This window comes from Panthera tigris, chromosome X (assembly GCF_018350195.1).
Source record: "Panthera tigris isolate Pti1 chromosome X, P.tigris_Pti1_mat1.1, whole genome shotgun sequence".
Classification (NCBI taxonomy): domain Eukaryota; kingdom Metazoa; phylum Chordata; class Mammalia; order Carnivora; family Felidae; genus Panthera; species Panthera tigris.
In genome coordinates this window covers 20,439,409-20,451,495 of record NC_056677.1, presented here as the reverse complement: position 1 = coordinate 20,451,495, position 12,087 = coordinate 20,439,409, and the positions used below count along the sequence as shown (strand labels likewise).

General features: G+C 43.4%; 1 protein-coding gene across 10 annotated transcripts in view; it reads left to right on the top strand.

Moving 5' to 3' along the window:
• Positions 1 to 12,087, top strand: part of PCYT1B (phosphate cytidylyltransferase 1B, choline) — a 126,316-nt gene that overhangs the window by 50,877 nt on the left and 63,352 nt on the right. For all 10 annotated transcript variants that reach the window (XR_006213438.1, XM_042974522.1, XM_042974528.1 and 7 more), the window contains 2 exons: positions 2,067 to 2,166; positions 11,286 to 11,402. Coding sequence is in view for 9 of the 10 variants with exons in the window: in XM_042974522.1 (XP_042830456.1) it covers positions 2,067 to 2,166; positions 11,286 to 11,402 (217 nt within the window). In the remaining variant the exon portion in view is untranslated. The remainder of the gene's footprint in view (positions 1 to 2,066; positions 2,167 to 11,285; positions 11,403 to 12,087) is intronic.

Below are 12,087 nucleotides of genomic sequence, written 5' to 3'. Positions count from 1 at the left end.
GAGACAGAGTATGAGCAGGGGAGGGGCAGAGAGAGAGAGGGAGACACAGAATCCGAAGCAGGCTCCAGGCTCCAGGCTGTCAGCACAGAGCCCGACGTGGGGCTCGAAATCACAGACCACGAGATCGTGACTTGAGCCGAAGTTGGACGCTTAACCGACTCAGCCACCCAGGTGCCCCATTCCTTCATTTCTTGAACTGGTTTGAACGAGTGTCTGTTCCTTTCAACCAGAAGAGCCAAATTAGGATACATAGCCCGCGAGTGCTGGCGTGGGGATTCTGTGGCCTTTGCTCTGTTTGTGGCCTCTGCTCCGATCTCTGTACCCCTTGCTACATTACAAACGCTGCTCTGGCCCACCGTGGACCTTACCGTATCTGAAAAAGAACGAACAATGGACCCAGGGTTCCTGAAGACATGTCACTAGTCTTGGTTTGCTTTCAGAGCTGTGTGCGGGGAGGTGGGGGTTAAGAAAGTCTCAGACAACTGGAAGGTATCCAAACAAGTCTGGGGCAGAACTCCAGCTTCCAGGGCGGAAGGTGCTACAATGGGGAGAGGGAGGGGCGTGGGACAAGGATTGCTTCTTGGCAGTGCAGAGGAGGACTAGGCTCTTCCAGGACAGGAACCGGTCTTCCCCCTACTTGTATCTCCAGTTCTAAGATCGTACCTGACTTATATTTGAATGAGTGAATGAATGACTGATGAATGAGTGAATGAATAAATGAATGGCAGAAATGGGTCATGGCCCCTCTGTAAACACATGGATCAGGGGCACCTGGGTGGCTCAGTCGGTTAAGCGACTGACTTCGGCTCAGGTCACGATCCGGCGGTCTGTGAGTTCCAGCCCCACGTCGGGCTCTGTGCTGACAGCTCAGAGCCTGGAGCCTGCTTCGGGTTCTGTGTGTGTGTCTCTCTCTCTGCCCCTCCCCCACTTATGCTCTGTCTCTCTCTGTCAAAAATAAATAAAAACATTAAAAAAAATTAAAACATATGGATCATATGGTCTCCCCAAGTTAGGGAACACCTGTGTATAGCTAAGAAGCAATTAATTCATGCGACAATGTGAGTAATGTGTACAGTGACTAGTCACCTTCAGCTTTAAAAATACCAGAGATGATACAGTGATGACCATGATGATGACATAGCTCAGAGGCTACGGACAACTCTCGATTGCATTTGCCCTGTTTACAAAAATACCACTCCCTTTGTCTTCCTCTGGAGAGAGTGAGGTTTTCATTTTAAGAGGCTGACTAAAAGATGCAGAGCCACTTCCTGGGCAGGCTTCCAAGTGACTACGTCTCTCTCTCAGCGCTCCCCAGCTCCCCAGAGCCCCAGCCCAAGCTGCCTGGGGCGGGGCCTCCAGCCGTTGGTGGTGGCTATCGGAGCTACCACCGGGCACTTCTCTGCAGCTCGCCAGAAAGGCTGCGCTTTTAGGCCCTCCCGGGGCACGGATAACGGCTCTGGCCTTTGCACTGAAGTGACGTCAGAGTTTGTGATTGGCCAGGCCGGTGTGTGTGAAATACAGGCGATGTCTGCCACACTTCTGAGTATGGCATTTCTTCCAGCCGGGTGCCCCAGGGTGTGGGTAAGTCGAAACCCGTACAGTCTGCCCTGCGGGGTTGTGAAATGTTCACGGCCCAGCATGACTCTCCAAGGGCGTGACTTAGCAGATTTTGTAATCCTGCTGGGCCTCAGTTGCCTTTTCTGTGAACTAGAGATGCTATTATCCTATATTATAGAAGGAAAGAAGAATCTAGCCATCACAGGCTCTCGTGGGGCCCAGAAGAGAGAACCTGTCGAGAGTATCTCCCCTGGTACCTGGCACGTAGTAGACGTGAGGCACTCCCATTATTTCCGAGCATCGGTCAAAAAAAAAAAAAAAAAAAAAACAAGGTTCCAGTGACAATGTCCCTGTTTTTAGTTCTCACAGCAAAGTATTTCTCTGAAAGACTCAGTAGGTATGTTCTTCTTAACTGTACTTGTGTAGCCAACAGAAATAAGACTTTAGGGGAAGTTAGTGCCAAAGGAAAGTTTGTCAGACTATATTCCCTTTCTCTTTTTCCCTTCTAGACCCTGACTGCACCTGCCCCATTTGCAGATGAAACCAGCTGCCAATGCCAAGCACCCCATGAAAAACTGACCATTGCTCAGGCCCGCTTAGGAACACCAGGTGAGGCTGGACTTCTTGTTCTCCGAGTGGGCCCTGTCCTGACATTTAAAGTAGCAGAGAGGCCCATCGTTATTTGAGTAGCACTCGCTTTTGATCGGAGAGTTGAATTCAGAGATTTATAGCACAGTGCAGAAAGAGGAGCATCTACACTGATAAACTAGACCAACCAGAGATACAGCACGGGTGGAGCCCCAGCTTTGCCATTTACCATTTCGACCGCCTTGTGCAAGTCATGAGAACGGTCTTGCACCTGTGTCTTCAGGTGCAAACAGGGTCAGTGATACCTGCCTGCTTCACAAGGTTTTGAGGATGACAAGATTTGGTGAAAAACACCAGAGCAGTTTTTAAACAGTGAAGCCTTCTACAAACCTAAGCTATTATAATTATCACCGTGTTCACAAGTCTGTGTCGTCAAAAGTTTCTCCAGGTGTGCCCTAAATTAAAGAGCCGGGGCTCTGCGCTAGAAGTCTGTCCATTCGTTCACTCCTTTATACCAGAGATGGAGAGGGAAGAGATCGAAAAAGAACTATCAAGTACCATCTCTGTTTCCCGAGAGCTCAGGCATGCCTCATCTCAATGCACGTTACTGGAGTGTGCTTTGCAGATACTGTGATCTTTACAGATGGAAGATTGGTGGTAACCCGGTGTCGAACAAGTCGACGGGTGCCATTTTTCCAACAGTATTGGTTCACTTTGTATCTTTGCCACATTTCGGTAATTCTTGTAACATTTCAAACTTCTTCGTTATTTTGTTTGTTCTGGTGATCTGTGATCAGTGATTGTGACCCACTGAAGGCTCAGATGATGGTTAGCATTTTTAGTAATGAAGTGTTGTTTTTAATTTAGGCATATACATTGTTTTTTAGATACAATGCTATTACATGCTGAATAGGCTACAGCATAGTGTGAACATAACTTTTTAAAAAGTACTCTCTACACCCAACGTGCAGCTTGAACTTACAACCCTGAGACCAAGAGTCGCGTGCTCTCCCATCTGAGCCAGCCAGGTGTCCCTAAACATAACTTTTATATGCAGTGAGAAACCAAAAAATGCACTTGACTAGCTTTATTGTGATACTGGCTCTATTGCAGCGGTCTGGGACTGACCCTGCAATATCCCCGAGGTACACCCGTAGTTAAAGAGACAACTTGGTATGAAATAAAACCCCCAAATAACATGCGTGCATGTGCTCAGGGGCTCAACCTTGCCACACAGATTACTGAAAGTTTTAGGAAGGACAGATTCATTTCGCCTGGAGCAGTCAGGCAAGACCTCGTAGCTGACCTGAGCTGATTGTTGTGGGAGAAGATTGGGACAAGTTGGGCAGCAAATGGAAGGGTACTCCAGGCAAGTGGAACAGGAGTAGTGAAGGCACAGAGGTAGAGCGCTGTGTGGGAATAAATGAGTGGCGTTACAGCTGATGGGGATGGAGTGAAAAAAAAGACTAGCTGAGCAGGTCAGCCCCGGGACACTGAAGACGGCATAACTCGATGGTTTCCACTCACCATGGCAAAAACCAAACATCAAACCAAGCAAGTTAATAGAATCCATGGGACAAAGGACGGTTTGCTTAACAATAGTAATAAGAATGGGTAGTTATTAGGTGCTTACTCTTACCAAGTTCTTTGGATATATCATTGTCATTTGACCCTCACCCCTCTATGGGTTAGTACTTACAGAATTTCCCAGTTGAGGAAACGAAGGCTATAGACAAACCATGAATCTCGCACGGCCAACAAACGGCAGCGGTCCTCACTGGATGTGCCTGGGAATCACCTGGAGGGCTTACTAAACCAGATGGCTGGGCCTCGCCCCCAGAGTTTCTGATGGAGTCCCAATGGGGCGGGGCTTAAACACTTGCCTCTCTAAACAAGTTCCCAGGTGCTGCTGCTGCAGGGGGACCCACTTGAGAACCACGGGTGGGTAGTTAAGCTGGGATTTGACCTCAAACCGTGGGTGTTCCAGCTTGATCTCGGTCGTGACACCCTGCTTCCTTCGAAGAATAGCTTCAAGACAGTGAGGTGAGGAGGAGGACAAGCAAAGTTAATAAGCTTTGAGAAAGGCAAGAAGAGGCTTGGGGAGGTAGCTCAGAGCAGCTAAACCAGGGGTTCCCGGACTTACGCATGCAAACAGCCACTTGGTAAGTTTGTTCAAGAGGCAGATTTCCTGCTCACTCTCCCTTACCCTTGAATCTGGGCTGGGGCCCAGACGCCTGCATTTTTTAACTAATAGCCGGGTGGTGGTGAACTTGGTGGTCTACAGACCATACACTGAGAAATGCTGATCCAAGCAATAAATCCAAAAGCTGCCATGGAAGTCCAGGTGGTTATGAAAGGTTAAGTTAAAGGCTGAGCTTCAGGCCACAGAAGAAGAGGATGTACTTCTCTAGGAAAGGGAAGTAGAACTTGCTTTATATCTGTTAGGTGCTGTGCACTATACTCGATCTCATTGGGTCTTGGCACAAACTGGCAGGTGGGTAGTACCGTGTCCTTTCTTGAGAACTTGGAGAATGGAAAAGTAACTTGTCAAGTGTCCCAGCTGACCGGGTGGAGCTCGGATTCACCCCCAAGTCTCTTTTACCTTAAATCTGTGCTATGTTTACCATAACGGGCAGCCCGGTGGGGCACGGGCCACAGCAGACGGGGGAGCTCTGTGAAAACACAGGCTTTGCATCGGAGGGTGGAAGGTGTGTCAAACAGTCTGTGAGCTTCTGTAGTGGCAGGACTGTCTGCCTTGCTCACTGCTGTTTCGCCAGCACCTAGAGACATTCTTGTCAAATACTGTGTGCTCAGTAAATATTTTGTGAGTGAGCGAAGGGATGGGAGTTTGGGACAGGAGAAGGAACTTGCCCTCTGGATATAAAATCAGAGAGTTGGGTGTGATGCTCTGAACCAGCCTCAAGCTGATTGGGTGAGACTGGGCATCTGTACATTGTCTAACTGCCAAGCAGTTTAAACCTGGAGAACCAAGCTAGGATAAGACGGTGGTGTATTTTGAAATGGCTCTGGCCCGGGCTCTGTGGAACATGGGTCACCACAGGAGGCGTGAGATGGAGCAAAGGTGAACTCTTAGTCATAGAAGAGAAATTCTCTGTTATCTCAGGTGATGACCCTGGGAGGTTATCCGAGAGGATCGGTGATGTTGATGGGCACCTGGGGACACAATTCTGTTAGAAATTCCTTTACTTAGAACGTCTCACGTCCATATTAAAATGCAATGAGACGTTAGCTCTTTGATTACCCACAAGGCACATATTAGTCTTAGATCACACTCTAATAACCACTATTTTATTAGAGTAGTGGTCCTCCTATCTGCTTAGAATCCCCTGCATTGTTAAAGCAGACTTCACCTGCAAGGTTTCTGATTCAGTCGGTCTGGGGCGGGACTCGAGAATTGGCATCTCTAACAAGTTCCCTGCTGTTGCTAATGCTGCCTGTTCTGGGACCTCACTGCAAGAACCATTGATCAAGGGTACCCGTTGCTAATGGTTGGAGAGAATGACAGGGAGATTATCCACATATAATTGTGAGAGCATTATACTGTTAGTAGAAAAGCTCAGAGAATTTTTAAAAATCTGCTGTTTGAGGGGCACCTGGGTGGTGCAGTCGGTTAAGCGTCCGACTTCAGCCAGGTCACGATCTCACGGTCCGTGAGTTCGAGCCCCGCGTCGGGCTCTGGGCTGATGGCTCGGAGCCTGGAGCCTGTTTCCGATTCTGTGTCTCCCTCTCTCTCTGTCCCTCCCCCGTTCATGCTCTGTCTCTCTCTGTCCCAAAAATAAAATAAACGTTGAAAAAAAAATTTAAAAAAAAAAATCTGCTGTTTGACTACTTTTTAAGAAAATAAGAAGAACATCACTGCTTTTTTGGAGTGTTTGGTAATTTTCAAGACTAGTAAGCAATTACCTTTTTGTGGTGCTGTCTTGAGCGTTCCATCAAAAAGACAAAGCAGACCCACATTTGGGGTTTATAATGTACTTCACGATTATAGCTCTAGTTGAAGTCTTTATCTCCTTCACTAGCCCTATTTGATGACTTAATACAATTGCCTACAATATGGTTCACGACCTTAGGTGTACCCAAACAGGGGTTGGCGTATACGTTCTAAAAGTCGCAATGACAAACTCTGCTCATCACCCTTTGCTCCTGGAGGACGTCTGTCAGGCCATAAGGGTGATGAAGCCACAAGAGGAGGAACACGCTAGAGCAACGGGAATTGGCACCTTTGATCTTAGCTCAGCTAGTGCGTTTGTATAACTGTGAACCTACAGGGTTTCATACATATCCGGAGACCGTGAATCTCTCCTCTGTCTTCACACAAAGTCCAAGTGATTATTTCATAGGTCCCTTTTCAGTAGAGCTGCCTTTTTCTTCAAAGGAAATTTAGTTCTAATTGCCTATTTTCCCTCTCGAAGGGGGATTTGTATTGTTCCATTTCCATGGTGTGTAGTTTGCCAAATTAATTTTTCAAGAGCTACCTTAATGAATTTTGCCTTATTTCTGTGCACCTGTACTATAATTTACTTAATTTTTCTTTAAATATACTTTTTAAAAAATTTAAATTTAATGTATTGAGAAAGTAAACATCAATCACTGTCAGTAAATGCTGGGCTATAAGTAGAAGGAAATTAGAAAGTTTATATAAAGCTATCATAAACTTGAGAAAATATGTAACTATTAGATCTTTAAAGATTAATTTTTCTGCCACCCTTCTTACACATCAGTTGTACACAAAAACAATACTAGTTACCATAATTAGTAGATGTTTAGTACCAATCTCTCTTTTTAAAAAATTTATATTGGAATGTAGTTTTCTAGAAGGCACCATGAGTTAGAAGAAAGGGCAATGAAGTTTTGTTTGATTTTTTAAAGTGTTTATTTATTTAAAAAATCATTTAATGTTTATTTATTTTGGAGAGAGAGACAGAGAGTGAGCAGGGGAGGGGCAGACAGAGAGGGAGACACAGAATCTGAAGTAGGCTCTAGGTTCCAAGCTGTTAGCACACAGCCCGACATGGGGCTTGGACCCACAAACCACAAGATCGTGGCCTGAGCCGAAGTCAGATGCTTAACCGACTGAGCCACCCAGGCGCCCCGGTATGGTTGATATGTTTTTAAATTCTTTCCCATTCTAGGGACATGAAGTAGTATATCACTCCAGCTTTAATTTACATTTCCCCAATAACCAGTGATATTGAAGATCTTTTCATGAGCTTATTTGCCATATATATATATATATATATATATATATATATATATTATTTGCCATATATATATATATGTGTGTGTGTGTGTGTGTGTGAAGTGTCTGTTCAATTTTCTTGCCCTTTTTAAAATGAGGTACTTGTCTCATTATTGAGTTTTGGAAGTCCTTTTGTATTCTAGACACAAGTCTTAGATATACATTTTGCAAATATTTTCTTCCAGTGTATGACTTCCCTTTGTATTTTTGTAAAAATGTAAAGATGTGAGTTTTGAAGTAAGGCCCAATTTTATTTATTTATTTATTTATTTAGCTTTATGGTGTGTCCTTCAGGGCCCTATTCAAGAAATTTTTGCCAAACCCATACTCACTAAGATTCTCTCCTGTTTTCTTCTAGAAGCCTCACAGCTTTAGCTCATACATTTAGGTCTATGATCCATTTGGAGTTAATTTTCATATATGGTGTGAGATGTGAGGCAGGCATAGCCCCCTTAACCATTTCATTTGTGTATAAGTGGTGAATAAGTTAGAAAATTTGGAGTATAAGATCCAAGCAGTTAAAATGATGAGATTTTCCCACAGTGCTATACTGTGGTCATCATTTGCATCCCTGATTCTCAAGCACATATTCAGCATCCTTTTGGTGTTGGGTGTAGTTTATTACATTGAAATTATTTGAAACTTGGCAATCAGCCTGTGGCGTACAGGTAGGCATTTTATCAGAACATCACATTTATCTGATTGACTTTACTCTGTCAGTTCAGGATTAATAGGAATTTATTTGGAATACTTGTAAAAATTTATAATAGTCTGTGGGAAGAAAATTTATGATGCCATTGTATTTATTTTCTATGCTGCATAACATATTGCCACAGAATTAGTGGCTTAAAACAATGCAGATTGATTATGTCATAATTTCTGTGGGCTGGGAGCCTGGCTTAGCCGAGTCTTCCACTCAGGGTCTTACAAGGTTGTATTCAAGGTGTTACCCAGGGCCCATTTCTCATCTGGAGGCTTGATGGTGATAGATCTGCTTCTGAGCTCACACGGGTTGTTTGCCTGCAATGGTAAAACTAAAGATCTAGCTTTTTGCTGGTTGTAAGCCGGAGGCCACCTTCAGCTCCTAGAGGTCACCTGCAGTTCCTTACCATGTGACCCTCTCACAACATGATAGCTGGCATCTTCAAAGCCACCAAGAGAGAGTGAGTCTGCTAGCAGTATGGAATCTTCTCTACGATAACATAATTATAGGCGTGCCATCCATCGTGTTTGCCATATTCAACTGGTTAGAAAACTTCCAGGTCCCGGTCACATTTCAAAGGGAGGAAATCACACAAAGGCATGAACACCAGGAGGCAGGGTTCCCTGGGACCCACCCTAAGGTCTCTCCACCATGGCCGTGGAATAGTTGTGTTCTCACTTGTGATCATCACAAAACCCCCAGCTTCACAGGCCAGTGGTTTCCAACATAAATGCCCTGGAGAATTCACAAGTGCCTAAAAGGATGTCCAGAAAAACCTGAAACAAAAGATTAAAACAAATAAGCATACAAACTAAAAAAAGCCACACTGTAATAAAAAAGTTATTATAGAGCATTTCAAACATACACAAAAGTAGAACAATATAATGAACCTTCGTGTGTCTGTTATCTATACCTAACGCCCACCCACCAATGCCGGTCTTGCCCCCGCATGCCCGCATCCTCTGCCCCCTCTTGAATTATTTGAAACAACGTCCTAAGCTTTCTATCATTACATCCATAAGTATTTCTGTATACATGTCTTAAAAACCCAGTTTTTCAAAGCATGACCCCTATACCATTATCGCACCTAAAAAATAACAGTAATTCTTTAATATCACCAAATAAGCAGTGTTCCAATTTCCAGTTACCTTATGTCATCGTTTATTTATAGTTGTTTTGAACCCAAATCCAAATAATATCCATACGTTCGATATGTTGGAAAGTGTTTTAAATCTCTAATCTGCACATCCACTTCCATCTTTGTCTTTTTTTTTTTTTCTTGAAGTGCTCCTTTGTTGAAGAGATTGGTTTTGGTGGGGGGTGTTTTTTTTTTTCTTTTGGGCCCACATGGTTTCCCAGTCTGGAAATTGCTGACACACTACAATTTTAAAAAATGAGCTTATTGCAAAATCAACCCCACAAATACTCTTCAAAGATTTACTAAATGGTCTTTCTCTCGGTAATTATGTCATCTTTCTTTACTTTTCTTTCCTCCCTGCTTCCTGAATTCATTTATCTTGATCACCTCTGAATCAATAACAAAAAGTTTTGCAAAACTGCCATCTGCTTTCCCCTGGGATTTATATCTTAAAACAAATTTTCCTCAATTGAATTCAAATTGAATAAGAGCATTGAAACCAAGGATCCCTCATTAGACAGTTTGTTATTTCAAAGCATTTTCTATTTACCATGGCTTATTTAGAATCCGGTATAATCCTGTGAAGGCAATTCTGTTTGTTCAAGATGGTGTATAATTGGGAATAATTGCAATTCCCTATCTGACATAAAGTCTCTTGAGTTTTTTTTATTAGAGAAATTTAATTTATTAGAAACATTGTACCATCTGAATCTATTAATGGAACATTCCTTTTAATTTATATTCCAAATTAATGAGGTTATACTACATCAAGAAATCATCACAATTTTAAATCTGTCTTACAGATCATTCAACAGAAGTTTGCATTGATGATTTCTTTTTTTTTTAATTTATTTTTACAACATCATTAGAATACATGTAGGTAGTTTTAAAAATCAGTAGGACTCGTAGGTTTTTTTTATAAGCCTAACAACTCAACAGTCCCTTTCCCTACCTGCCCTAACCCTGATTCTTATTTCCTTTAGACACTAAGCATTTGACAACCAACTTGCCAAAATGTTGTGGACTTCTCTCATCTACTGTCATTGCCTTTGTTGTTTCCTCTGCCCTTGGGGAATTAAACCTTTTAATTTTTTACAATTTTTTGTGGGGGGGGGGATTGTACCTTTTTAAATCTTTCTCTGTAATTCTTGTATTTGGGAAGAAGTAGAGATAAATGTGTATATGTTCAGTTTGCCATATTTAGCTTGTAGTTTGCCATATTTTCACTTTGTAGTTCCTTTGTTGAGAGTTCAGAATGGATAAAAGTTGTCACTCAACCCCTCTCCCCACTGTGTCTCCATCTTACTTGAGGGGGTGGGTCTTTGGGCTTTCTCAGCCAAGTGTCATCCTGTAGTTTCTGGTACAGTCTCCTGGCTCCCAGGAGCTGTGATAAAGTGTGTCCCTCTTCATCATGGAATGGCTCCTCCCAGAATACCATATGCCACAGTGAGAATATCTCTTGAGGCCACTTCACTCTTGACCTTTCTCCCTCAGAGGGACTGTAGTGTTGGTCGCTGGCTGGCAACCCTGAGGACCACCCCCACATGTAACTTTTGCACCCTGATTCTTCTGTCTTTGGGGCACACGCCCTGCCCCCATCCCTTATGATGCCAGAGAGGTTAGGTAGTGACCTTTGTGCAGGGTATGCTGGTAAATGTTGAACGGTTGGCCCTCCGGAGGGAAATACACCCAGATTTGTAGCATTTGCCAATTTCTGTGGTGTAAATACTACCCCAGCTGATTTCGGGCTGCCAAAGTGACTTGGAGTTGGGAGGAAAGATGCACACCAGTCTCTCTAAGCAGAATGAGCAGACCCTTGCACAACACTGCCTTTGGGCACAGGTCTTGGGAGCCCTCACTCAGCGCTGCCAGACTCAAGAATGAAGTAATTGCATGCACCAATAAGAGACTGATGGTACACAGACCTTGTGTTTTATCCACGTAAACTTTCTTACAGTGCTCAACTGATGTTGGAAGAATCAGGTAACTGGGCTTCCTTACTCTGAAGTTCTGTTGATGATACTTTTTTTCTCCCACAGTTGACAGGCCTGTCAGAGTTTATGCCGATGGAATATTTGACCTCTTCCACTCAGGTCACGCAAGGGCACTTATGCAAGCAAAAACACTGTTTCCCAACAGCTACTTGTTGGTTGGAGGTAAGATTTGCTTTTTCTCTTTGTCTAGAAAATTCCTTTATAATGTGCTCCCTGAAAAGGACCCCTTTCAGAGTTCCATTATTAAAATCTCACATTGTTATCACTCCCAATTCAGCCAATACTGGCTCACTTGTTTGCTGCCTGAAATTTAAACGGATGTTTAAAAAGCCATAGGGGAAATTACTTCATGGGATTATACACCACTGATTCCCAGAGAGGGACAGACAAATAACACCATCATGTGCAACGGCTTCATGTTTTCCACTAATGCCTTTCTTCTCGTGATTGACGCATGAACCAATTTCTGTTTCTACAATTTTCTAGAGGGCTAGGAGAAAAGCAATATTATTCTGATTTCAAAGCATAGAGAGCTGGGGCTTAAGAATGATTAAGGGTAAACAAGGTCATTGTCTGTTTCTTTTGTATGGCCCACAGGTTTTGGGATGATGTTGAGCTAATGGTTGTTGCTTATAACAACCCCAATTAATGGCATTTACATACAGTGTGTTAAAGAAATGGAGATTGATATGCCTGGGTGATCCTAGTTCACAATGAAGGAAATGAGTTAGTTCATAAGCTTCTGGAAGAAGAGTGGTTAGATGTGGATTGAAATTTCCCCCCTCCAGAATGCCTACTGATTTCAGTTTGGGTAAAAGGAATAGTGGCTGACTAGGGAGACCTGTAT